This window comes from Malaclemys terrapin, chromosome 13, assembly GCF_027887155.1.
Source record: "Malaclemys terrapin pileata isolate rMalTer1 chromosome 13, rMalTer1.hap1, whole genome shotgun sequence".
Lineage (NCBI taxonomy): Eukaryota > Metazoa > Chordata > Testudines > Emydidae > Malaclemys > Malaclemys terrapin.
Window position 1 is genome coordinate 46,580,424 of NC_071517.1, and position 27,029 is coordinate 46,607,452.

Genomic DNA, 27,029 nt, shown 5'->3' on the forward strand with positions numbered 1-27,029 from the left:
TCTACCCTGACCCACATCCCATTGCTGGAGGGGAGAGAGAGCTGGGAGCCCTTCCCCATTAGTGAAACCTCGACCCCCCCTGGGGGATGCCCCTGCCCCGGGGAGCTGGAGCCAGGCAGAGACCCCCCCACCTGCAGGGAAATGGGGACAGCTTTGGCTCAAGCTGCCTCCTGTCTCAGTTGCCAACCCTCCAGGATTGTCTCCAGGAATTAAAGACTCAACTTTCATTAAAGATTAGGTCATATGATGAAACCTCCAGGAACACGGCCAACCAAAATCAGCCCCCTAGCTGCCCCCCCGCCATGGCTCCTGGGGGCAGGTTGGAGGTGAGTTTACTCCCTTCCCCTCCCATGGGCACACACCAGGAAAGGAGGGGGCAATACTATAAAATGACTGCCAGGGGGAGGATGAGGCCACTCCTGAGAAATCCGAAGTGGGGAAGAGGTAATGTCCCAATTTCCTCCAGGGGGAGGCAGAGGTCCATGGAGGGGGTGTCAGCCCTGCTCCCTCTGGGAGGAGAGGGGAAGGTGTATGAGAGGGGGTGTAAGATTGTCATCTGTGTTCTGCTATAAAACACCCTGAAGTTGAGTTCAAAGCATTGAACTGTCCCCAAGGACAGGGGGGGGGGGGGGGGGGGGCGGTTAAAGGAGGCAGGAGCGGGGGGGCGCTGGTGCAAGGGGAGGGGGTAAAGGGGGTGCCCCCCCAGTGCAGGTTTATTTGCTTGGGAGGGGCACTGTGTCCCTGCCAGGGTCTCTGCTGCTCCCGCCGAGCTGCGGGCTGGGGGTGCCCCCCATCTTCCCCGGGCCGCGTCTCGCGGGGGCGGTGGCTAGTGCTCAGCAGCGGTGTTGCGGAACTCTCCATTTTCCGTGATCTGGAGTCGCGGGGGCGGAGGCGGTGGCTGGGCGGGCAGGATCCCGTTCCATGGCTGGGCCAAAGCGCCGCTCAAACGCGGGTTTGCTGTACCCACGGCGGAAAGCTGCCTCTCCTGCAACACAGACACAGAGCAAAGGCTTATTTATTAACGTTACGGGGGCTCAGCCGCTCAATCTGCAGCCCCGCCCACCAGCCCTCCAGACACCTACCCAGATGGCAGCCCCTGCCCCAGCCCTCTTCTCCAGTGCCTACATCCTCCCAGGCAGCTCGGTCCATGGGGCCGACCTGAGCCAGGAGCATCCGGCACCAACCCAGGAACAGTAGGGGTTCTCCTGGGGGTTTGTTGCTTGTTTCCCTAGTAGGAGAGGATGGCCCCAGGTTTTCTCTGGCCTGGCAGTTCATGGGGTGGGCGTGTTAGCTAACACTGGACTCCAGCAGTGCACCCCAAACGCACAGTGGGACAAAAGAAAAAGGATTCCTACTGGAAAACATGTTAACGCCCCCATTGTAATTCACTTCTCTTAGCACCCAGCTGGACAAACCCTATGCCCAGCCAGCTACCACCTGGTCGACAGAGACCTAGCTAGCCTGGTCTACTCTTAAAAGCTGTAAGTTAGGGGTGGTGACGTCTTACTAGTACCCGGGTACCACTAGGACCCCAGGGCAGACACAGCTATCCTGAGATTAATTTACCATAGGGAGGATTGCCAAAGTGGGGGGTAGGGTGCTCGCCTGGGATGCAGAAGCTCTGCGTTCCAGTCCCTGCTCTACTGCAGGCTCTCTCTCTCAGCTCGGGCACGTCCCTTCTGGCCAGATTTACAGACAGGACTTTGGCACCTAATCTGTCTGGAAATTACACCTACTAGGTGCCTATCTGCATCCTCAGGCACTAAATACCCTGGAAAATCTTGGCCTACCAGCAGCCCAGCTGTCATGAAAGGCTCCTCTACATCTGAATGGTATCCTGCTTTTACTGTCCTGCGGGGGTTAAAGCCAGACACCTTTGCTAGTAGTGTGGATACAGTGATGAAAAGGTGCTGCGAGCAGCCAGCCATTCCCGAAGGGGAATAAGCTAGAAGGGTACAAGGCACTTTTATCCCAGTCTATCTGTGTCTCACTAGGGTCACCCCTGACCCAGCACAGCTCTGCAGGACAAACTGGCCAGCCCAGCCTTAGACAAAAGATGTTTCTCTTGACTGAGCCAGAGGTGGGGCTTTGACTAAGCACCCAGCACCCAGTTTAACAGCTGGATAGCAGCACGAGCTGGACCTGCTGGTGGTCGGGAAACAAGGGTAAAGCTTCCCCTCCCCATGCCCCTTTCTGCTGTGTAACCCCAATCCTGGGGGCACACCCCGTGCTCAGCATGCTGCCAGTTCACAGGCTCACATTTTCCCAGCGCTATTTCAGTGGGAGGTCACTGGGGACACGGCAAACCTGCCCCAGCCCACTCAGGCTAGGGACAAGTGGGGGAGAGATCCCATTGCCACGGGGGCCGGGTGGGGAACAGCCTCTTGCTCTCATTGTTCCGTTGGCACAGGGTGGGGTTTGAGGGGGCTGCCAATGAGGCCAAGGCAGCTGCTGAGTCCATGACATGGGAGCCCAGCTCAGGGCGGAGGGTCAGTGTCCCACTCTGCTCTTGGGGGACACTGCCTGGTCCCTGTGGAATCACAGTCTGTCCATGCTATCCCCTCCCCCACATAGTCCCACACCATCACCACCGAGAACGACATTCCCACACACGCCCTCCCTACGCGGGCACTAACCTCTCACGCCTGCCGTCCGGCACCACCCGGGAGCATTCCGGGGCGCCCCCCTCTGGACGGTGGACTGTGCTCTCATCGCTGAGACCTGTGCCCCCCGACACATGTGCTCACAGGACACAGACACACACACCCACCCATGTTACACTGCACATGCCCTCCCCTCACAACGCACGCACGAGACGCAGACACCCCCACTGCAGCCCGGCACACCTGAAATCAGGGCTATGGGAAAGAGATTCACTGCAAGTGGGGGTAGCTCAGGGCTGAGACCTGAGGATTCCACTCCCTGCCCCAGACTCCCTGGTTCTGCCCCTGGGAGGTGAACACAGCCCTCCCCACCCCGCCACCAATTCAGTAGGAGTTACAGGTTCCAGTGAGATGCGGCGTAGACAGACATAAGACAGGAGGTGGAAACGAGACGGGTATGAAACTGGGGGGTTAGCGCTGGGGAAGACGCTCACAGACACTAACAAAACACTAACTGCCCTTGTCTGGTGAGAAACGTTTCCCCCAACATTCCCCCAATTTAACTCCCCGATCGGCCTCCACCCCAGCTCTGATTCCCCCTCAGCCTCCCTCCCAGCACTGCTCCCCCAGCCTTTCAAGGGAAGGGCAAGATGCTCACATGGGCAAGACCGGGGCCCCAAGGCTCAGCCCCCCTCAGAGGAATGCAGCTCTCCACGGGAACCTGCTTTGTGCTGAAGATGGGGTGAAGCGAGGGCACAAGGGGAAGGGATCACCCCCAGCACTGCAAAGAACTCATGAGGTGTTGGTGGGGGCAGCACAGGCTGCCTGGTGACTCCCAACATCCCAACTCCAAGGAAACAGAAGTGCTGCCACTACCCCAAGAGAGGTTCATGGGCTACTCTGGTGGGAACGCACCCCAGGCCAGTGTCAGACGACCCCCAGGGGGTCAGGGAGCAGGGGGGCAGGAAGGCAGACAGGATGGGGACAGCTGACAGGTGACATTGTTTATTCCTGACACATGTGATTCTCCTTCGGTTCCTGTCCTGTACCACTAAATGGTCCTCGTGCTGCATCCCAGCATAGGTCAGCTGGTGCAGATCAGACCAGGGGCTCATCTAGACCCATCGCCTGTCTCTGCTAGTGACCAGTGGAAGGTGTGAGGGGGTGTCACCAGAGGCAGCGCAGGGAGGATCACTCAAGCAGAGGGCACTGGGATGGAAAAGACCAGAGAAATACTGGCCCAAATTGCCCATATCCAACTGGCACCTTTCCCCACCCCATCTGTGTCACAACAGGGAGCGAGGCTCCCGGGAGATTGTGATGCAATACCCAGGCAATTCTGCCCTCTGGGGATAGAGGCAGCCACCCAGTAAAGACTTGGGTGTCACAGGATGCATTCTGATGTTCTCTTCTCAGCCACTGGCCACCCCATGATGGAACTGCTCCAGCCTGAGACCCCCAAATCCTGTGGGGTGCGGAGCGGCTCCCCAGAGTTGATGGAAGCAGCCAACAGGACCGAGAGGCTTATGGGAAGGCCTGGAAAAAGCCCGCAACAGGAGGGTGAAGGCAGGCCCTGGGGCTGAGCAGCCCAGGCAACACCCGCAGCGCTGCCCCCAAGAGACAGTGTCTGTGAAATGTTCTGACCAGGCTCCATGGTGCCAGGTTCAATCCCCCCCAGCCATGCCAGTACTCAGTGGTCTGGGCCCACTGGAGAGAGAGAGGCTGGACCCTCGGCGGGACAGGGAGGATAGAACCAACCAGACAACGGAGTTAATTGAACCTAATGGGGAAGGAGAAGGTAGTTTGCTAGTCTCTACAGGGAGGGGTGATGCACAGAGGGAGAGGGGGTGCGTGTGCAGATGGGGGTTGAGGGGGAGGAGAGGAAAGGACCCACCTGATCTGCTACCGAACGGCGAGAGTCCCCCCGATCCCTCCACGTGACAAAAGCAGAGTCAGAGAGAGTTACCTGATGAAAAGCTAGGATGAAGAGGAGAGAAACAGACGGGTCAGGGCCCCGGCACTGGTGCCCCCCGGTGGGAGCACGGATCACCCCATCGCTGGCTCCATCGTCTCCCCAGAGAACAGGAGGGGTCCACAGACCCAGGATGGGAGAGGGCCGGGAAGTGCTGGGGGCAGCAGGGGGAAGGGGCCTGGGAAAATCATGATTGAAGTCCTCTCCCTGACCTCTCGCTGCACCCACAGATCCAGGGCCAAATTGACCCAGCTCTGGGGCACACGGGACGACCGGGGAAGGGGAGAGATTCCTGCCACTGGCTTATGCTGGGACAGCCAGGTGAACAGCTGCTAGAGCTACACAGCTACCTCAAAACCCTCATACACACACCGCCCAGTCTCTGTACACTGACCCCTGGGCACCCAGCCCCGTATCCAGACACTGATACCTAGATCAGGGGTCGGCAACCTTTCAGCAGTGCTGTGCCGAGTCTTCATTTATTCACTCTGATTTAAGGTTTTGCGGGCCAGTAATACATGTTAACGTTTTTAGAAGGTCTCTTTCTATAAGTCTATAATATAACTAAACTATTGTTGTATGTAAAGTAAATAAAGTTTTTAAAATGTTTAAGAAGCTTCATTTAAAATTAAATTAAAATGCAGAGCCCCCCGGACTGGTGGCCAGGACCCGGGCAGTGTGAGTGCCACTGAAAATCAGCTCGCGTGCCACCTTCGGCACGCGTGCCATAGGTTGCCTACCCCTGACCTATATGGTGACCACCTTGGCAGGGTGCAAATAAGAGGAAAGCATGGGGAAAATAAGGAACCCCACTTTATTTTAAAAGACCTTTTAGGGAAGCACCATGTCCCTTAGCATATCACCGATTGGTCTCTCAACTTCCCAGGACAGCCACCTCAAACAAGGGACGATCATAGACCGGTGGAAACCCTAATCTCAAGATGGACCCCACGGTGCCCTCGGACCCCAATCCCTGCACAGGCCTCACTATCCCCTGAGCCAGGCCCCATGGCCCCCTCGGGCCCCAATCCCTGCACAGGCCTCACTATCCCCTGAGCCAGGCCCCACGGCCTCCTCGGGCCCCAATCCCTGCACAGGCCTCACTATCCCCTGAGCCAGGCCCCAATCCCTGCACAGGCCTCACTAAGCCCCTAAGCCAAGCCCCACGGCCTCCTCGGACCCCAATCCCTGCACAGGCCTCACTACGCCCCTGAATTTGGCCCCACGGCCCCCTCGGGCCCCAATCCCTGCACACACCTCACTAGGCCCAGAGCCAAGCCCCATGGCCTCCTCGGACCCCAATCCCTGCACAGGCCTCACTATCCCCTGAGCCAGGCCCCACGGGCTCCTTGGGTCCCAATCCCTGCACAGGCCTCACTATCCCCTGAGCCAGGCCCCATGGCCCCCTCAGGCCCCAATCCCTGCACAGGCCTCACTATCCCCTGAGCCAGGCCCCATGGCCCCCTCAGGCCCCAATCCCTGCACAGGCCTCACTATCCCCTGAGCCAGGCCCCATGGCCCCCTCAGGCCCCAATCCCTGCACAGGCCTCACTATCCCCTGAGCTAGGCCTCACGGCCTCCTCGGACCCCAATCCTGCACAGGCCTCACTAGGTCCCTGAGCTGGGCCCCACGGGCTCCTTGGGCCCCAATCTCTGCACACATCTCATTAAACCCCGAGCCGGGCCCCACAGCCTCCCAGGACTCTGAACACAACACCTAGCTTTGGAGGCTATTCTTACCTGTCCCATGTCCCTTGTTGCCCAGGCTGCAAGGCCCATGTAAGCTCTCAGAGTTAGAGTATCAGGAGGTGATGGAGGAACTCCGGGGGCTGAAAGTTTATCGGGGGAACTGTGGGAGGGGGCTTATGGGGGGCATTATGGTGTCAGCTCAGGTGATTTTGGGGGAGCTATATGAGGGGATTGTTGGGTTTCGTAGGGAAATGTGTAGGGGTTGTGTGAGGAGATGATTGGGGAATAGAGAGTTTTATTGTGGAATTGCTGAAAAGTCAGGGAGGGAGGGATGGGGAGAGGAGCTATTTCTCATGGTGTCCAGATGGCATCTCCTCATCCTAAACCCCATGGACCCAAGAAGTCCCCACTGCCCAGGGCCCCTCTTAACCTCTATCCTCTGAAGGAGGCACTGAATCCCAGGCCTGCTCTGAGAGTACTGTAAGGGTGCACTGGCCCCCTCACCCTGTGAACACCCTGATCCTATGACCCCAAGAGGCAGGAACCCTGTCTAGGGCTAACACAGTGCTAGCCCTCCCCGCCCATCCATTTGTCCACCTCTCCCAGCCCTAGGCCTTCCTCTCTCCTGGTCCTAATGCTGTGGCGGTCAGTGTGTCTGTGTCCTCCAACTCTAACCCTCATTTCTCCATCCACCTCTACCAGCCCTGCCCCCTACCCTTCCATTCACCCTTCCGGCTGTCTCCCCAGCACTAGCCCTGCTCCGGGTCCATCCATTGGTTTCCCCCAGCACTAGCCCTGCTCTGGGTCCATCCAGCAGGCTGTCTCTCCAGGACTAGCCCTGCTCCGGGTCCATCCATCGGTTTCCCCCAGCACTAGCCCTGCCCGTGGGACAGACAGCAGACGAGATGGGATGGGAAATGGAGACACGGAAAAGAAAAATGACATTGTAATTTCCACCTGAGCGTCGAGCAGGCGTTTCCGGGGTTCGGAGACGTCGTGGGCGGCCGAGTGATCCCTGCGCAGCTCCTCCTCCACCAGCATCAACCTGCAGGGACAGGCTTCACTGGAGTCAATCCGGGCTCCCGCGGGGGGAGGCCAAGGGTCCCTGACAGCTAACGCCCAATGGGGCAGGGGGCAGATGGAGCAGGTCCCTGGGGGGGCGGAGGCCACGGCAGGTACCTGGGGGATGGGATGGGATGCAGCTCCTAGAGGGACTGTTCCCTCCCTGCCCTGAGTTCAGGATCTCTGAGGGGATCCTCCTAGGGTCCTGTGACCCCCCGCCAGCCTCTGCGTGTGCTGGGGACCTCATGACCCCCTCATCACCATGTATCAGGGACCCTGTGCCCCCATATCCCCACACATGCCAGGGACCCTGTGCCTCTGCCATGAGCCGCCCCCCATGTGTGTCAGGGACCCTGTGACCTCCCATCTTCCCCAACATGTGCCAGGGACCCCATGGCCCCCCCCTTCCCCGCACATGCCCAGGACCCAGTGACCCTACCATAAGGCCCCACCGCTCCGATCCGCCCCTCACCTGCCGATGATGCTCTTGATCTGCGAGTCCTTCTCCACCTGCTGCTGGCGCAGCCGCTTCTCGCTCTGCTCCAGCCGTTGCTGGTACTGCATCAGGATCTTGCTGGTCTGCTCCTCTTGTGACATCAGGCGCCGCTCGTACTCCTCCAGCTTGCGGTTCGACATGTGCAGCCGCTCCTTCAGTGAGTGGATCTCCTCCTCATATTCCTTCACCTGGAGGGAGAGGCAATGTGATGGCCATGAGGGCACTTCTGCCTTGAGGCAGGGGCTCCGTGCCTCCCCACCGTGAAGGGCTGGGGGCCAGGACTCCTGCTTCTATCTTTGGCATGAGGAGGGGAGTGGGGTCTAGTGGGTTAAAGCAGGGGTGGTGGCTGGGAGTCAGGCCTCCTGGGTTCCCTTACCCGGTCCAGCCGGCTCTCATCCATGGATTTGGAGTACTCCTTCAGCTTGTACTCCTCGCGCTCGATGTGGGAGCTCTCGATGTCGGCTGACAGGTGTGGCATGTTGGAAACCCAGGCCACGGTGCGCTCAGAGGCCGGCATGACTGGGTTCAGCGTGGAAGGCGTGTGCGATGGCTGTGGGGGGAGAGAGTTAGTGAGCATGGAATGAGACCCCCTCCGTGCCTCAGAGACTCCCCTCACCGCCCTGTGGGGACTCCTGGAAGACAGAACACCACCCCCGCCCGAAGGTCAGCCACCCACCCTGAGCAGTACTGATGCTCTGCTCCTGAGGACCAACCCCTGAGCCTTCTCACTGTCCCCCTTGTACCACTCCCCACCTGTCCACTCTGCCCCATCTCCCCACTCGCTGACACCCCTCCACTCCCCTCCCACCACCCACACACCTTGCCTCCCTTCCTGCCCTCCCCACACCTGCTTGGTAATGGTTGGCTTGAGTGCAGAGGGCGTCTCCTTGGTGACCGACTGCTGGCGGGCACGGGCTGGCCCGTAGGTGGGCTCGGGTGACTGCAGCAGGTTGCCGCTGGAGGGCCGGGGTTTCTGGGCAGCGCTGACCGTCAGCTGCTGGGACTTTCCGCGCTGAAGTGGGACCTGGGGCTGCGGCTGGGGTGGGGCTCGCTGGGGCTGGGGCCCGATGGTGATCTGTGGGGGGGAGAGCATGTTCTGCAGGTTCTCCTGCAGCGAGAGCTGGCGCTTGGTGAACTCGGAGCCCTGGCGGGTGAACTCGTCACTGTAGCTGTGGCTGTGGATGATGTGCTTACTGGCGGACAGATCCTCGCTTTTGCTGTAGCCGTGGAAGGGGGCAAAGGTGTCGGGGTTGCCCTCAGACGGCCGGTGCGAGGGTGCAGCTGAGGGCCCGTCTGAGGCCATGTGGAAGAGGGGGTTCTGGAAGGAGAGGGGCACCCTAAGCTGCTGGGCTGCAGCCCCGTCAGTGGTGACTCCCATGTGGCTGAGCCGCAGGCCAGCCGCGATGCTGGAGCCACTGCCCTGCGAGAGGCGGCTGGGCCGCAGTCCCATGGCCGCGGTGATGGAGGCCTGGCTGCTGTTGAGCATGTCGCCCACACTCTGCAGGTTGGAGACGCTGTTCATGCGGCTGTCCTGCAGGTCCAGCATCGAGACGCTCTTGTTGACGCTCAGCATCTTCTGGTCGGGCTCAGTGATGTCGGAGCTGCTGGTGCAGTAGGCGGGTGAGGAGCGGGCCAGGGGCGGGCGTGTCACAAAGAACATGTCCTTGGAGCCCTTCTCCTTGGTGGGCGAAGGCAACCGGGTCATGTCCATGGAGCTGGGGGGGCAGAAAGGCCAGGTGGTCAGCGCTGGGGCCAGTGCTCCAGCGGGGATGGGGAGAAGGGAGCAGTGAGTGGCCCCAGCCCAGGGCTCCTGGGGTATATGGGAGGTGGGAGTCGGTCAGCAGCCCTGGGGGGACAGACAGGGGAAAGAACAGCCCCAGCTCATGGCCCCTGGGAGATGGGGGAGTTGGGGAGCAGCCTGGGAGGGGGACAGATGGGGGGAAGAACAGCCCCAGCCCAGAGTCCCCAGAGGATGGGGGGAGCCAGGGAGCAGCCCCGGGGGAAAGGGGGGGACGAACAGCCCCAGCCCAGGGTCCCCGGGGGATAAGGGAGTCTCTGAGCAGACCATGATGTGTGACCATCCCTTCCCAGGGCTAGCAGGGGTGTTCCTAGTCCCCCTCAGCGCCCCAAAAATGAGCCTCCTGCACACAGACTCCACAGGAGCCCCCAGAGGAGGGAATGGGCCCAGCCTGGTGCTGCCCAGGCCTCACGCAGAGCTACTTGGAACAGGGCAGCACTCACACCCTGTGTCCACCTGGGACTGGTGCAGGGCAAGGAAGGGGAATGATGGTGTTGCTCCCCATCAGGAAGGGTGGGTGGAGCGGCAGGGGGGTGTACCGGATACAGTGTGGGGACCGCGCCAGGACTCACCTGTTGAGACCCCGCACCATGTAGGGCTGCAGATCGACGGAGCTGCAGGGGGAGCAGAGGCAGCAGTTAGTGTTGGGGGGAGAGCTGGACAGGACCCTACATGGGAAAGGGGGGGGGCAGAGGGAGATGACCCCTGGCCGCCCCCCCAGTGAATTGGGTTGCAGCCCTATCCAGTGCCCTGCTCTCTCCCACTGCCTTCCAGCCCCCAGTCCCAGACTCCACTCACCTGTTGAGGTCACGCATCATGTAGGGCTGCATGTCAGAGGATGGTCCCCGCAGGATGATGGGCTTGGTTTGCAGCCGCTCCCCCTGGTGACTTGGCTGCCGCTGGATGTGCGGGTTCCTGAGGGCGACGCTGATGTCGTTGAGCAGCCGAGGCAGGGGGCCCAGCTTGATCAGGGCTTCCTGGGGCCACGGGCAGAAAGACAGGGGAGGGGGTTAGCATGAGACTTGGGGATCCCGGCTGTCCTCCCAGAGCCAGGAGAGAACCCAGGCGTCCTGGCTCCCAGCCCCCTGCTCTAACCCACCAGCCCCCACTCCCCTCCCAGAGTCAGGAGAGAACCCAGGAGTTCTGGCTTTCATCCCCCACTCCCCTCCCAGAGCCAGGAGAGAACCCAGGAGTCCTGGCTCCTAGCCCCATGTCCGAGGTCTCTGTACCTTGCTGAGCTGGGGCATGACCTCCCAGAGCAGAGCATGCAGCGTGGAGAGCTCGCGGCCCAGGTCGATGTAGCCCTCAAAGCTGCTGCTATTGGTCAGGGTGTCGAGGTTTGAGATCTCATAGAGGAACTGCTGCATGCTGGCCCACTCCAGCTCCAGGAACTCATTCATGAATGCCATGTACTCCTCCTTGCTGCCGAACCTGGTGTGGGGTTTTGGGGGGGAGTCAGTGGGGTACAGCACCCCCCCATACAACACCCAGGCCCCCTCCTATGCTGGCCCACTCCCACCCAGGAACTCGTTCATGAACACCATGTACTCCTTGCTGCTGATGCTGCCAGCGGGCAGAGGGGTCCATGGAGTACAGCACCCCCTACATACAGCCCCATACAATGCGCAGACCCCTCCAGGAACTCATCTCTGAATGACACATACTCCTTTGTGCGGCTGAAACCTGCCAAGGGCGGGGAGGCTTCTTGAGTCAGCGGGATGTAGCACCCTAAGGCGCCCCACCCAAAAAAACATTCCCCATACCCGGGATGTCCCACCCTGATGCCCTGGCCCATGGTGCATCTCTCACTTGCTGAAGTTGGCCAGGTTCTGGATGACTTTGGCGATGAGGGTCAGCGTGCGGGATGTCTGCTCGTCCGGGTACTCCTGCATGAGCCCAAAGAGGCTGGGCGACATGACCGCCGGGCACAGGAAGCGCAAGAAGAGTGAGGCACTGATCAGCCGGTCAGCGATGTCCTCGCGGCCCCTCTCAGCGCAGCGCAGCCGCCACGAGGCAAACACCTCCTTTAGTTCCCGCGGGAACACGCTGTCGGGAGGGCAGAAGGGCCATCAGTGACCCCCAGGCCTCCTGAGACCATATGCCCCCAGAGCCCTTGTGCCCCCCACAGAGCCCGTGCACCCCCCACAGGGCACAGACCTCCTTCAGCTCCTGCGGGAACACGCTGTGGGGAGGGCAGAGGGATCATCAATGACCCACACACAGCCCTGAGCCCACCCCCCTCCACAGGGCACTGATGGCCTTCAGCTCCCATGGGAACAGAGTGCAGGGGTGGCAGGGACATCGGTGAGCTCCGGAGTCCCCCATACACCTCGCCATAGGGCACAGACCTTTCTCAGCTCCTGCCTGAACTCTCAGTGCCCTCAACACCTCCTCCCTCCACCCATTCCCTCAAATCCCCCCACACCGTGCTGCACAATTGCACTGCTAACCTTGCACAGCACCTGCTCACTCCCTGCCCCTGGACATGCCCCCATCCCCCTGCCAGCTGGCACCCACCAGTGCGAATTGACGACCTTGCAGAGCGCCAGCTCACAGCACATACGCAGGTTGGCCTGGTGGTCAGGCAGGGTGGACGAGGAGCATTTCATGGGGTCGACCTCGCAGTTCTCCTCTGACTCGTAGAGCGCCCGGATGAACTCGCCTGCAGGAATAGAGGGCAGAGAGCTAGTGGGGCAGGGAGGAGGGTGCCAGGCTGGACATTGCCCCAGGAACCAGCTCCTACCACCCTGCACACTCCGTCCTATCCTCAGGGGCCTGAAGCTGGGGAGGGAGTGCTCCACCAGCCTCTCCAGAGACCAGATGGAGTGAGATGCCAACTCAGGTGTATCCCAGTGCCAGGACCAGCTGTTCAATTGGGGATCACACCCCATCGCCAGGCTGAGTACAGGGCTAACGCCCCTAAACCCCAGAGCACAGATCCCACTCTCTGGGCATACAGATCCCTGCAGGCACGGTGCACAGACCCACATGCCTCCCAGGGAGCAGGGCACATGCCCACCTTCACACGCATAGGACCCAGACTCACCCACAGTGCATGTGCGTGTGCGCACCCACACCCGCGAGTGCAAGCAAACCCCTCCCCCTCCCTCACTCACCAATGGCATCCTTGAGGTATTTCTGGCCAATGAGTTTCAGATACTCCTCTATGGCTTTCGTGGCCAGGGTGTTCTCCCGGAATATCAGGTGCTCCCGGTCCATGAACCGATCCACTTCCGTCATGGCCATGTCCGAGAGGAAATCCTGCAGGAGTTAGTCCCGGGCAGGGGAGTGAGCGAGGGGACTCAACACCCCAAACCTCCCCACCCCGTGCCCAGAAGGACCTGAGAGGCAGACAATTCAGAGGGCACTTTGTCCTCCAACTCTGCCACCGTCCCTCCCACTCTCCCGGTACCTTGGCTTTGCCAGTGCTCTGCAGGATGTGCACCAGCGCGCAGGCCACTTCCTCCTTGCTCTTGACGCTCAGGACCGGCTCCAGCACGGCGCACAGCATGCGGTAGTTGTTGGTCACGTACTCAGCAAACTCCTTGTACAGCTCCATGGGGAGGATGCTCATGGTCTGGAAGCGGCTCTTGACGCGCACGGCAGGGCAGCCGGCCTTGCTCTTGCTGGTGCTGGGCTGGCTGAGTGGGTACCACTGCTCAGCGAAGTGGCGCCCGGTGACGCTGGCGATGGGGATGCTGACCATGCCCACGTAGTTGCTCTTGTCCTTCTTGCGCTTCTTGTCCGTGTCCTTGTAGATGTGCAGGCGGATGGTGCGCACGGCTGGCAGGTTGTTGAACTCGAAGTGCTCGCCCCAGAAGACATTGTCCGTGCGCATCTTGCTGGTGGTGCGGGCGTAGAGCATGTCGTCCAGGCACAGCTCGCAGTAATAGCGCTTCTTGGGCGGCAGCTCCCGCGCCTCAATGATCCACAGCTTCAGCACATTGTCCACCCGCCGGCTGTTATCCTGGGGGGCACAGGGGGTTAGATGGGGGAGGTGCTGGCTGTTATCTTGAGGAGGCACAGGGGGTTAGATGTGGCGGGGGTGCTGGCTGTTATCCTGGAGGGCACAAGGGGTTGGGGGGCTGTTATTCTGGGGGGCACAGGGGGTTAGATGGGAGGGTTGGGGGGGCTGTTATCCTGGGGGGCACAGGGGGGTTGGAGGGGTGTTATCCTCGGGGGCACAGGGGGTTAGATGTGGTGGGGGGCTGGCTATTATCTTGGAGGCACAGGGGGTTAGACGTGGCGAGGGTGCTGGCTATTATCCTGGGGGGCACAGGCAGGAGAGCCGCTAGCTTTTCTGCCGCCCTAGGCGGCGGAAGGTCCCGCCCCGAAATGCCGCCCCCCACAAAGGCAGCGGAAGGTCCCGCCACCGAAATACCGCCACGGTCACTGCCCCCCAAATTGTAGCCTAATGGGTTGCGCTGGCCCTGGGCACAGGGGGTGAGATGTGGCAGGGGGGCTGGCTGTTATCCTGGGGGCACAGGGGGTTAGATGTGGCGGGGGGGCTGGCTGTTATCCTGGGGGGCACAGGGGGTTAGATGGGGGTCAGTGCTATGGAGCATAGGGAGGTCGGGTGTAGGCAAATTGGGGGGATGAGGATGTAGGCAGGGGTCGGTGCTATGGGGTGTAGGAATGGGAACAGGCAGGTGGGTCGGTCGATGCTATGGGACACAGGCAGGGGGGTTGGTGCTATGGGGAGCTGCGTGTGCTCTGTGGTAAATTGGGGCTGTAAGAGTAGCTCTGGGCAGGGGGAGCAGGGGGACACAACTCCTGAGGAGTAAGGCAGCAGGCGAACATGTGGGGAGAGAGGGACACGTGCACAGCTGTGGGGGGCTGGACCCAGCCTCCTGCCCTTTAGCTCTCCTGTCAGCCAGTATCCACCCTCTTTCCTCTGGGGCTCCCCTGCCCCCCAGCTTCCCTCCTCTACAGCACCTTGTTGGGTTTCACGGCTCGCTGCAAGTTCTCGATCCACTTGTCGCGCTCTGCAGCCGAGCGGCAAGCAAAGCACTTGGTGCCGGACGCAGTGGTGACCTGAGGAAGAGAGAATGAGGAGCAGCTGAGCAGGGCCACATGTACTTCCACACTCCCTGACCGGGGTGCCCAGCCATACACCTCCTTCCCCGCTCAGAGCTGGGGAGAGAACCCAGGAGTCCTGGCTTCCAGACCGCTACTCTAACCCACCAGCCCCCACTCCCCTCCCAGAGCCAGGGATAGAACCCAGGAGTCCTGGCTTCCAGCTCCCCCTGCTCTAACCCACCAGCCCCCACTCCCCTCCCAGAGCCAGGGATAGAACCCAGGAGTCCTGGCTCCCAGCCCCCCTGTTCTAACCCCCCGGACCCCACTCCCCTCCCAGAGCCAGGGACAGAACCCAGGAGTCCTGGCTCCCAGTCCCCCTGTTCTAACCCCCCGGACCCCACTCCCCTCCCAGAGCCAGGGACAGAACCCAGGAGTCCTGGCTCCCAGCCCCCCTGTTCTAACCCCCCGGACCCCACTCCCCTCCCAGAGCCAGGACAGAACCCAGGAGTCCTGGCTCCCAGCCCCCGGGCCCAGCTCCCTTGCAGGTGCTAGCGCCCTGGGCTGGGCTGCCGTACCTCGAAGCAAAACTCCTGGCCCAGGATGCTGCTGTGCACGGGTTTGATGATGGAGTCCTCGTCCAGGTTGAGCTCCAGGGCCTCAGCCGCGCTGCTGGGGCTCAGCAGGGACTCGTGGGAGTGCGACTCCTTGAAGCTCTGCATGAGGCGGGCTCTGCGGGGAGGGGAGCTGGTGAGACGGGGGCTTGCGGGGCCCCGTGGCTCGTGTCATTGGAGTGAGTCCAGTGCAGCGGGGTCAAACACAGTGAATCTGGTGCCATGACACAAGCATGGGACGGGGAGAGGGAGGGGAGACAACTGAGACATGGGCTCTGGAGCCGCTGAGGGGGGCGTGTGGGCAGCCAAGCTATGGGGGCAGGGGGTCCTACAGCCTCCCGGGGTGTGTGCAGAACATGCCCTAGCTGTGGCCATGGCACTGGTGAGACCACACAGACAGCTGGTGCCCGGGACGGGGGGTACCTGGGGGATTCAGCGGCTGGCCATGGGAGGGGCCCCCTATAGACAATTCTGCACTGCCGGGGGGTCTGGACCGCAGAACAAGAGAGAGAGAGAAAGAGAGAGAGAGTCAGAGACATGCACAAAGTAACTGAGTGGGGAGGAGGGCCCCATGCAGGGTCCCTGGGGGTCACCCTGGGAGGCTGCAACCCACAGGTAAATCACATGGCATTTTCATAGACACCAGGCCACATTAGAACAGGGACAGAGGGTCAGCACCATTACCCCCCGGTTACAGAGCAGGAAACTGAGACACAGAGGGGAAAGGGATTTACCCTCCCCGCCTGCAAAATCACTCTAGTCTCTGGCAAAAACCAAAGATAGAACACAGGAGTCCTGGCTTCCAGTCCCCGCCCTGAAATCCACTAGACCCCATGCCCCTCCTCGAGCTGGGTATAGAACCCAGGCATCCTGGCTCCTGAACCCTGCTACAAACCCACTAGACTCCAACCTCTCCCCCGTCCCAGCTGGGGATAGAACCCCCCCACCCCAACCTGCTAAACCCCACAGCCCTCCCTGAGCTGGTGATGGAATCCAGGAATCCTGGCTCACAGCCCCCCCAACCCACTAGATCCCCAACCCCGCCCCCCCAATCCTCCAAGCCAGAGATAGAAACCAGGAGTTCTGGTTTCCAGCCCCCCAAATTCACTAAACCCCCCGGATTCCCCAAGCCAGGGATAGAACCCAGGAGTCCTGGCTCCCAGTTCCCTGAGGATGCCCCATGCTGGCGAGGACACACAAGGCAGCCCCCAGCTGGCGCAGGTGAGTGGCCGCCCCCAGCAGGTTATTTTTAGCGACTGGGCTGCGTAAGCAGAGAGGCCCCTGCGTCTCCGGGAGGCAGCGACTCAGAGCTCGGCTGGGCTCGGCTCTGCCGTCACTGGAGCAGAGTGGGGGCGGGCGCCGCTAAAAATACTCACCCGGCCAGGCAGGGATGTGTCGGCAGTGGGCCTGGGGTGCCAGGCAGAGCAGGTAGGGTGACCAGACAGCAAGTGTGAAGAATCGGGACGGGGGTGGGGGCTAATAGGAGCCTATATAAGAAAAAGCCCCAAATATCGGGACTGTCCCTATAAAATTGGGACATCTGGTCACCCTAAGAGCAGGGGCCTGGGGAGGGGAGCCCTGGAGCAGGCCTGCGGGAACCCAGATGGGGGACAGGAAAGGGGGGAAACCCAGTTTGAAGTGGGGGAGCCTGGGGGGGGCAGGCAGGGAGTACAAGGAGGGGGAAGCCCAGGCTGGGGGGAGACGAGCCAGAGACGTAGGAAAGGAAGAAGCCCAGGCTGGGGAGGGGACAGGGGATGCGAATGGGGAGCCCAAGTGGGGTTGAGGGGCTGCTGAGGACACTGGGGGAGGGCCAGACGGGAGGCAACTGGGCTATGGGGACAGGATAGGGGTGGGGGATCCCAAACCTGGGGGGGAGCCAGGAGTCCAGATACCAAGACAGCTGCACTCCTCCCAGCTGTGTCTACAAAGAGGGGGCAGATCACAGGCACTCCCCACTTTGCCCCCCATGCCCCTATACAGCCTCCATCCACATGCCTGCCCCTCCTATACACAGAGAGCCTACGCAGCCCTATAGACGTTATACGTCACACAAATACTGAGATGCAGCCACCTCTGGGCCGGGGTAACGGGACTATACAAACCGGACAGGAGTGTGAAACTGGATGGGCAGGAGAACCTTGTACCCAAGCAATACCCCAGTGAGGCTCCAGGGACTCTTTGGTGCCCGAATGTGGCCAGGACACTGGGGCCCACGCCCCGTGTGTTTCCTTCCCCGCCTTGGAGCACAGCATCCCCAACTGGGACCAGCCCTGACGCTGAAGGGAGAGCCCCCCACACCCCCTAGTGCTGCACTGGGGCACAGGCAGAGCAGCCCCCACCCCACTTCCTTTCTCTGGGAGCCCTCCCACCTCGGTTTGTCCCCAGCCAGCCATGCTTGGGCTGCGCCCGGCTGTGGAAGATGCAGAAGTTCTACAACCAGAAGGGACCATCGTGATCATATAGTGACGTCTGCCCCTGCCCCCCACCCCGCTTTCATGCAGGCCAGAGACTTGCCCCAGCTAATGAAAAAATAAATAAAAAAAAAAAAGAAAAAAGAATAAAAAAAGAAAAAAAAAAAAAACGTGCATGTGCGCATGTGTGTGCGTGTGTGTATGTGCATGCATGGGCGCGTGCACATATACGTGCATGTGTGTGAAAATGTGCGTATGGGCATGCGCGTGTATGTATGTGCATGTGTGCGCAGGTGTGCGCCTGTCTGCATAAGCATGTGCACGTGCATGTGTGAGTGTGTGCATGTGCGTGTGCATGTGTGTGTTGGGGCGGTTTACTTTCTTCCCACCCCACCCCTGTGGTCAATCTTGCTGGATCCTGACATGAAAATCTCACAATCCTGAGTCACTAAGCTCCTTATACAGCAAAAGTTTGGCATGGCTTTAACCTCTCACATGCGCGCGCGCACACACACACACACACACACACGTATGTCCCAAATGCACACACACACAGACATGCATGCACCACATACACATGCACCTGGGGCCCCCCCATGTCCCCACACCCACTCGGGCAGGTGTCTGTGCCCCCTGCTTGCGCCTTCCCGGCTCCCTGCTCTCCCCACTGGGCCAGCGAGGACTCACCAGGCGGGGCAGGGACCTGGGCTGGGATGGGGGGTAGCCGGGCCAGGCTCCGGCAGCCAGGGAGGCAGAGAGGACGAGTCGGGCCAGGGCTGGGATCTCTGCCAAGCCGGATCCGGCTTCTGCTCCTGGCTCCCACCCACCATCTCTGGCTATAAACAGCTCCCGGCACCCAGCAGCACCGCTTCCGCCTGCCAGCCCCACTTCCCCAGCTGGCTGCCTCCCCCACCCCCATTCCCGCCCCCCCCCACCGGCTGCCTCCCCCAACCCCCTTACTGGTTACTCCCCTTTCCTGCCCCCCACGGCTGTTTCCCACTATTCCTCCCAACTGGTTACCTCCCTCAACCACTCCCCTCACCATTCCCTCCACTGGATGCCTCTTCCCCCCCAGCTCCCCCATTCCCACCCCACTACTGGCTGCCTCACCCCCCATGCCCTACTCCCCCTGGCTGGCTGCCCCCCAATGCCCAGTTGCCTCCCACTGCTCTCTTTCCTCCTTGCCCTCCTCCTCCCTCTGCTTCCCCCAGCTTCCTTCCCATCGTTGGCTGCCTCCCGTCCGCAATGCTCCCTCCTCTTTTCCCTCCCCCCAACTACCCCTTTCCCAGTCCTGCACAACCCCCAAATGGAAAGTACACCTCTGACAGCGACACCAGCAACTCCAGATGCGGGGGGGTGCGACAGGGCACAGCCCCCTGCAGAAAACGGACTGGAGGGGACAATCCCCCCCCATGCAACCTTCTCCTGTCACCTGAGGTCGTAACAAAGTTTTATCAATGAAGCCCCACAGCTCCCTGCCCGTCACTACTGACATGCCTGCTGTCGAGGTGGGTTGCAGGGGCTGTTAGTACAGGGATCTCTCAAGATGCAACTGCCTCTGGTGTGGGGCAACCATTCCCATGGTGAAGGACGAGAGAGTTGACCCTGTGTGTGCCTGGAACTGGGGTCCCCGACCAGGGCAGTGATTCCTGGCAGTGCTGGGCAGAGTCTGTGCCTTGGAGCCCCATGCTGCTCTCTGCAGCAGTGCCATGAGGTGGGATATGGACCGGAGGGGCTCTCTCACCTGTCATGGTCAGCACTCCGGAACCGTGGCAGGATCTGGCGGAAACTGCTGGTCCGGTCCAGTTTGGGCTGGCTCTTTGTCCGTTTGATGGAGCTCTTCAAACGCCGGCTCAGGAAGCCCTGCTGTGGGTAGGGGATAGACAGAGTGAGATGCTGAGGGGGCATTGAGGGAGCCAGGACTCCTGGGTTTTAGTGCCAACTCTGGGAAGGGAGTGGGAGCTAGTGGGTTGGGGGTGTGTGGAGTGGGAGCCAGGACTCAGGGGTTCTATCCCCGGCTCTGGGAGGAGAGTGAGAGCTCCCCTGCTCTAACCACTTAACTCCACTACCCTCTCAGAGAACCCACGCACCTGGGGGGCAATGAGCATGAATGTGTGTGCGCGCATGCGAACTTGAGAGACCCTCTGAGCGTCAGTCCTTTTGTCAGTGAGTGTGAGTCTGGGGGGTGTAAATCAGTGAGTAGAAGTGCCCGTGTGAGTGCAGACCCATGTGTCAGTATGAGGGTGACTGCGCGTCTCCATGTGTGTCAGGGCAGGGGAGGTCTCTCACCGAGGGCCGGAACGGGGGTGCCGGGGGCGCGTCCATGTTGATGCTGTATTGCTTCCCTGCAGGGACGCTCTTCCTCCGCGAGCGGCTCACGTGGTGTTCTGAATACAGAGTGTGGGGGAGAGATCTGGTTACTGGCGGAGAGGGCGGGGGGGGTCAGAATTCCACCACAGGGTGCCCCAGCCCTGCCCACCCTGCAAAGGTAACAACCAAGACCCTGAAGGGAATCCCACCATCCTACTCAGCAATACACCCAGCTCAAGGACTAGGACATGGGGCCTCTGCCCTGCAGGCCATGCCAGCTCTGATCCAGCCTCAGGGCAGAGGACTGACTGGCTCAGGGGGCAGGGAATGGGGCACAGGGCCTTTCCCCTCTGGGGGGCACTGGCTTCAATCCAGCCTCAGGGCAGGGGACTGGCTGGCTCAGGTGGTGGGGAATGGGGCACGGGGCCTGTCCCCTCTAGGGGGCATCGGCTTTAATCCAGCCCTAATGAGGGGAACTGACTGGGGGAGAGGATGAGCCCACCCCGCAGCCTTGGAAACCCAGATATTGGGAGCAAGCTGCATGTGATAGCTGGGGGCAGCACATCTTCTGCCAGCATCAAAGCAGAGACACCCCAGCCATATGGGAGTCTGGCAGCCAGGCCTCCTGCAGTCGGGGGCAGGGGAGGGGGGAAACTGAGAATCAAGGTGCCTGGGTTCTCTCTATGCTCTATAGCTGCATGCGGCTTCCCCTCTTGTATGAGGTCACCAGAGAGCGGGGGAGTGTCCCCAGGGGTGGTGATGGGAGTTCGGCTAGGGTCTCACCCCCCACACTCAGAGAAGCAGGCGCTGGTGGGAAGTGGGGGAGCCCCCCAATTCGGCTCGGTATCTGTGGCCACTACATCACTGATGGAGGTGCAGGAGTCTCATGGTATGCGCAGGATCACAAGCACCATGCGGAGAGAGAGACAGCCCAGTGCCCCAACTTTACTCGCTCCCAGCACCACACAGAGACCCACACTGTGACCCCCCAATGTGCACGGACACCCCCAACATGCCTCCCAGCCCCCACACTGCCCTCCCAGAGCGAGGGATAGAATCCCGCAGGCCTGACGCCCCACCGCTGTAACCTACTAGAGGAAAAGATAAAACACCCTGAACCTGCCCCCTTTCACCTCCATCATTGGCCAGCTGGGTGCGAGCACCACCCCTGCCTGCTCCCCACTCTGTGTTACAAGTTTGAGGGACTCAGCCTAGTTCTGGTCAGGCCAGCTGGCTTCAACCCTGGGACAGACTCCACACAACCTGTCCTCAGCCCCAGCAGCTGTTGCCCAGGGCCGAGGCTCCCCGCTTCCCCCAGCACTGCAGTAACGAGAGTGGGACAGGTCAGCTCATTAATACACAAGCGAGGAGGCCGGGAGAGCAGGGGGTATGAGAGAAGGCAGAATTGCATCAGGGCTTATTGACAGCGGTGGGAGACAGGGCAAGGATATGATCCCCAGGCTGGAGGCTCTCAGGGTTGGTGTGTAATCCGGGGGGCTGGGCATGTGTGTGGGGGGGATATACTCCTGGGGGGGGGGCTCAGTGGAGGTGTTGGAGGCATACACCAAGGGTGGGGAGGCTCAGTGGAGCTGTTGGGGGTATGCACCTATGGGTGGGGAGCTCAGTGGGGGTATGATCCCATGGGTGGGGGCTCAGTGGAGGTGTTGAGGGTATGCACCCATGAGTGGGAGGTCTCAGTGGGGTTATGATCCCATGGGTGGGGGGCTCAGTGGGGGTATGATCCTTTGGGTGGAGAGGTCAGTGGGGGTTGTTGGGGGAATGATCCCATGGGTGGGGGGCTCAGTGGAGGTGTTGGGGGTTGAGGTGATTCATCAGGGGTCACTCGACCGCTCAGTTAGTGCTGGCCTCACAGCGGCACTACAGGCCTGTGCTGCAGGGGGCGGGGCGGGTGCAGCAGGGGGCTGGCCCCTGGCAGTCAGGACTCCCCATTGCCCCAGGGCGGCGCTAGGGGCTGTGCTGCAGGGGGCGGGGCGAGGGGCACTGGGGGCTCTGCCTGGGCAGTCAGGGCTCCCCATTGCCCCAGGGCGGCGCTAGGGGCTGTGCTGCAGGGAGCGGGGCGGGTGCAGCAGGGGGCTGGCCCCTGGCAGTCAGGGCTGGCCCCCACTGCAGCGCTAGGGGGCTGTGCTGCAGGGAGCTAGGTAGTGGGTTCTTTCCTCCCAGTCTCAGTTCGGTGCGCAGGTGAACTAGGTCTGCCTCCCCTGGAGCAGGATCGGCTGTCCTCTGCAGTGTTACTATGTGGCAGTTTCCTGGCTGATATGCTCTGCCCCAGAGGTGACCGCATTTGTGTGGGCAGAGGAGTAACCTCACATGCTGTTAATAAAGGACTCCCCTTGGGCTGAAAGGGTTCAACTGGGAGCTGGGAACACGCCAGCTGTGCCAGCTCAATGCAGCCTCCCCCGCTCTGGCTCCCCCAGCCCCTCTGCCTTTGCTGTGAAAGGCCCTTGGTTACGCACAGCCCAGCCAGAGCCTGCTCCTCCCCCAGTAGGTCTCCATGGAAAACACCCTGCCATTTCCTATCCATGATGCCTCATTAACAGGGAGTGGTAGCAGCACTCGCAAGGGGATGCAGCTGTTCCCCAGCAACTCTACACAGCCAACATAGTGGGATCCCTTCCCCAGTGCTGAGATGCAACCGCCTCTGGGGTGGGGCGTGGGGGCTATTTATACAGGGATCCCTCACCCAGTGCTAAGATGCAGACGCGTCTGGGGTGGGGCGTGGGGGCTATTTATACAGGGATCCCTTGCGTGGTGCTGAGATGCAGCCATGTCGAGGGTGGGGCATGGGGGATTTGGCCAGGATGCCAGGGGGAAATCAGGGTCCAGGAGGGGCCTGCGAGGATCGGGGCCAACAGGTCCCTTAGACACGGTTGTCACTAGTGACAGGTTTTGCCAACTTTGCAGATTAAAGTTGTGCAGTTGCTCACCCATCCGCTGGGTCCTGCTAGGCAGTGAATTTCCCAGGGCTGGGACACACGGGCAACCCCGGTGCCCAGGGATGGGGGAGAATATCCCACACCAGACACGAGTTGAGGACTGTGGAGCCCTGGGTTCAGTTCCCGGCTCTGCCACAGACTGCCTGTGTGACCCTGGGCCAATCACTAAGCCTCAGTCCCTATCTGTGACACACGCGTAATGGCCCTGCCACACAGGGGGTGTTGGGATCAATCCGTTCTGGATTGCGAGGTGCTCCAGTACTCTGGTGATAGGGGGCAGGTCAGTCCCTAAGAGAGAGAGAGAGGATCACACAGCAATGCCTGGGAGAGAACCCAGGAGTCCTGACTCCCAGGTGTGCATTAACTCCATCTCTGCCTGACTTTGGGGACAGGAACACTGGGGGCTACCAGGGTCCCCAGTTGGTTTCAGTGCGTATCCCCCTGGGGAGAGCTGTCCCTCCTCCCACAGCCTCAGGACTGGGGCCCTTGCTGTGTGTGTGGCTGGCATCTCCCCCAGCCCAGCGCCCTGATCCTAGTTCCCTGTCAGGCTCCATGTGCAGGGGCCACCCAACCCCAGTCGGGGGACAATCGTGCCAGGAGTTGCCCGCGTCCTACTTTCCCTGCTCAGTGACTCATGCAAGCGATTGATCCAGGCATGGAGCAGGGCGGCTGCTGACATCGGGGTCACCGACGCACACACATTCCTCATGCCTGACTCGCCTCAAACCTGAAGCCCCAAGAGCCCTTTGTAGCCATCAAATGCTGCAGAGCTTTTGTAGCCGCCTCTTAAAATAAACTAGAAAGGTGGGGGGAGGATGTGGGATCGAACTGAGGGGCATTGGCAGGGCTGGGACAGCAAGGGCTGTGGGTCAGGATTGAGGGATGTGGGCAGAGTGGAGGGCGCCCAGGCTGGGGCAGCAGCTGGCTGCGGGTCGGATTGAGGGATATGGGCAGAGCAGAGGGAACCCAGATTGGGACAGCAGGGGACTGCGGGTCTGGATTGAGGGACGTGGGCAGAGCAGAGGGAACACAGGCTGGGGCAGCAGGGGCTGTGGGTCAGGATTGAGGGATATGGGCAGAGCAGAGGGAACCCAGGATGGGACAGCAGGGGCTGTGGGTCAGGATTGAGGGATGTGGGCAGAGCAGAAGGGACCCAGGATGGGACAGCAGGTGGCTGAATCGGGATTGAGGGATATGGGCAGAGTGGAGGGCGCCCAGGCTGGGGCAGCAGGGGGTTGGGTCGGGGTAGAGGACATGGGCAGAGCAGAGGGAACCCAGGCTGGGACAGCAGGTCGGGATTGAGGGATGTGGGCAGAGCAGAGGGGCCCAGGGTAGGACAGCAGGGGGCTGCGGGTCGGGATTGAGGGACATGGGCAGAGCAGAGGGAACCCAGATTGGGACAGCAGGGGGCTGCGGGTCGGGATTGAGGGACATGGGCAGAGCAGAGGGAACCCAGGATGGGAGGGCAAGGGGCTGGGTCGGGATTGAGGGACATGGGCAGAGCGGCGAGGACCCAGGCTGGGACAGCAAGTAGCTGGATCGGGATTGAGGGATATGGGCAGAGCAGAGGGAACCCAGGCAGGGACATCAGGTGGCTGAATCGGGAGAAACATGGGCAGAGCAGCAGGGACCCAGCCTGGGACTGCAGGTCGGGATTGAGGGATGTGGGCAGAGCAGAGGGGCCCAGGGTAGGACAGTAGGGGGCTGTGGGTCGGGATTGAGAGATATGGGCAGAAAAATGGGATCCTTGCTGGAAAAGCTGGGGGCTGCGGGTCAGGATTCAGGGGCACTGACTATGGGGTGGGAGGACCCCCTTGTCAGGGCTGTGGGACATCAGCAGGGCTGTGGGAGGGAGATGGTACGTCTTTGGGCAGCAGAATCTAGTGCTAACTCAACAATATTCTTTCATAAGCATGTTTTCCTGGTGCTCCGTGACCTTGCAGAGTCACAGGGTGGGGGGTTACCTCTCCTAGCCCCCCGCTCCTTACTAGGTCAGTATTCTGGGAGGGAGCCCAGCCGGCACCGGAGCGTGTCCATCAGGAAGCGGCCCTGACAGAGTGACAGGCGATTGATGGACAAGCAAGCTGGGAGGCTGCGGGAGCATGTGAGCAGAATGAGAACCAAAGGGAAACAATTAATGTCAAAGAGACACTCGCTCCAGTTAACCCTTCACCTCCCACAACACTACCACCGAGGACCCTCACCACCCGCCCCCAGAGACCAAAATCCCCCCACATCCATCCCCAGAGATGGCTCACGCTCTGTCCATCCCCAGACAGATCCACCATCCACCCCTCCAAACACACTATATATACCAATCTGTCTAGCAAAGACATAGCTAGAGTCCTGATTGTCCATCATCCCTCAGTAAATGTCTGTCCATCACCATACTTCCTGTTCCCCACACATACACGCCAAGCCACTGACCTAAGCACTCATCCTTCCACAACATCCATCCATCCCTGTATGCACCGTCAGGGCCGGCTCCAGGGTTTTTGCCGCCCCAAGCAGCCAAAAAAAAAAAAAAAAGCCGCGATCACGATCCGTGGCACTTCCGTCGCCACTCTACTGCCGCCGCTTCATTCTTCAGCGGCAATTCGGCGGCAGGTCCTTCCCACTGAGAGGGACCGAGGGACCCGCCGCTGAATTGCCCCCGAAGAGCTGGACGTGCTGCCCCCTTCCATGTGCCGCCCCAAGCACCAGCTTGCTACGCTGGTGCCTGGAGCCAGCCCTGTGCACCGTTCTATCCATTCATCCCTGCAACACCATCTATCTCCATGCACAGCCCTCCGTCCGTCACCATGCACCCTCCTTCACACACATCTACCTATCCATTCATTCATCCCCGTACACCCCTCCAACACCATCTATCTCCATGCACAGCCCTCCATTCAGCACCATGCACCCTCCTTCACACACATCTACCTATCCATTCATTCATCCCCGTACACCCCTCCAACACCATCTATCTCCATGCACAGCCCTCCGTCCGTCACCATGCACCCTCCTTCACACACATCTACCTATCCATTCATTCATCCCCATACACCCCTCCAACACCATCTATCTCCATGCACACCCACTATCCTTCACCATGCACCCTCCTTCACCCACATCTACCTATCCATTCATTCATCCCCGTACACCCCTCCAACACCATCTATCTCCATGCACAGCCCTCCATTCAGCACCATGCACTCTCCTTCACACACATCTACCTATCCCAGGGGTGGCCAACCTGTGGCTCCGGAGCCACAAGTGGCTCTTCAGAAGTTAATATGCCGCTCCTTGTATAGGCACCGACTCTGGGGCTGGAACTACAGGTGCCAACTTTTCAATGTGTTAGGGGGTGCTCACTGCTCAACCCCTGGCTCTACCACAGGCCCTGCCCCAACTCCACCCCTTCCTGCCCCCTCCCCTGAGCCTGCTGTGCCCTCATTCCTCCCTCCTCTCCCCGCAGAGCCTCCTGCATGCCACGAAACAGCTAATTGGGAGGTTCAGGGAGGGATGGTGAGGTGCTGTGGCAGGGCTGCCGGTGGGTGGGAGGCGCTGGGAGCAGGGTGCAGGAGCTGACGGGGGGCTGCTGACGTATTACTGTGTCTCTTTGGCAATGTACATTGGTTAATTCTGGCTCCTTCTCAGGCTCAGGTTGGCCACCCCTGACCTATCCGTCCATTCATCCCCGTACACCCCTCCAACACCATCTATCTCCATGCACACCCCTCCATCTGTCACTATGCACTCTCCTTCACACACATCTACCTATCCATTCATCCATCCCCGTACACCCCTCCAACACCATCTATCTCCATGCACACCCCTCCATCTGTCACTATGCACTCTCCTTCACACACATCTACCTATCCATTCATCCATCCCCGTACACCCCTCCAACACCATCTATCTCCATGCACACCCCTCCATCTGTCACTATGCACTCTCCTTCACACACATCTACCTATTCCTCCAAATCCAGCCAACTTTCTATCCCTCACCACCCTACACACCCATCAATACGATCTCTGTATCTGTGTCTGGTTTCACCCTTCTATCCATCCATCCCTTCTGCCGCCCCTCCCTCACACCATCTACCTGCACAGCACT

At 60.6% G+C, this 27,029-nt stretch overlaps 1 protein-coding gene across 6 annotated transcripts in view; it reads right to left on the bottom strand.

Annotated features, from left to right (window-relative positions):
• Nucleotides 1-624: 624 nt before the first annotated feature.
• The window catches only part of SYNGAP1 (synaptic Ras GTPase activating protein 1), a 50,026-nt gene continuing 23,621 nt past the window's right edge, over nucleotides 625-27,029 (bottom strand). For 2 of the 6 annotated variants that reach the window (XM_054048422.1, XM_054048426.1), the window contains 17 exons: nucleotides 19,951-20,048; nucleotides 19,406-19,527; nucleotides 15,215-15,368; nucleotides 14,556-14,654; nucleotides 13,033-13,587; nucleotides 12,737-12,881; nucleotides 12,138-12,282; nucleotides 11,430-11,666; nucleotides 10,850-11,051; nucleotides 10,419-10,597; nucleotides 10,193-10,234; nucleotides 8,670-9,537; nucleotides 8,199-8,372; nucleotides 7,799-8,010; nucleotides 7,222-7,322; nucleotides 4,498-4,580; nucleotides 625-985 (listed from right to left, as the gene is read on the bottom strand). In XM_054048422.1, coding sequence (XP_053904397.1) covers nucleotides 827-985; nucleotides 4,498-4,580; nucleotides 7,222-7,322; nucleotides 7,799-8,010; nucleotides 8,199-8,372; nucleotides 8,670-9,537; nucleotides 10,193-10,234; nucleotides 10,419-10,597; nucleotides 10,850-11,051; nucleotides 11,430-11,666; nucleotides 12,138-12,282; nucleotides 12,737-12,881; nucleotides 13,033-13,587; nucleotides 14,556-14,654; nucleotides 15,215-15,368; nucleotides 19,406-19,527; nucleotides 19,951-20,048 — 3,575 coding nt within the window. In that variant the 3' untranslated portion in view covers nucleotides 625-826. The remainder of the gene's footprint in view (nucleotides 986-4,497; nucleotides 4,581-7,221; nucleotides 7,323-7,798; nucleotides 8,011-8,198; nucleotides 8,373-8,669; nucleotides 9,538-10,192; nucleotides 10,235-10,418; nucleotides 10,598-10,849; nucleotides 11,052-11,429; nucleotides 11,667-12,137; nucleotides 12,283-12,736; nucleotides 12,882-13,032; nucleotides 13,588-14,555; nucleotides 14,655-15,214; nucleotides 15,369-19,405; nucleotides 19,528-19,950; nucleotides 20,049-27,029) is intronic. The other 4 variants (XM_054048423.1, XR_008447032.1, XM_054048425.1 and 1 more) reach the window with 4 other exon arrangements.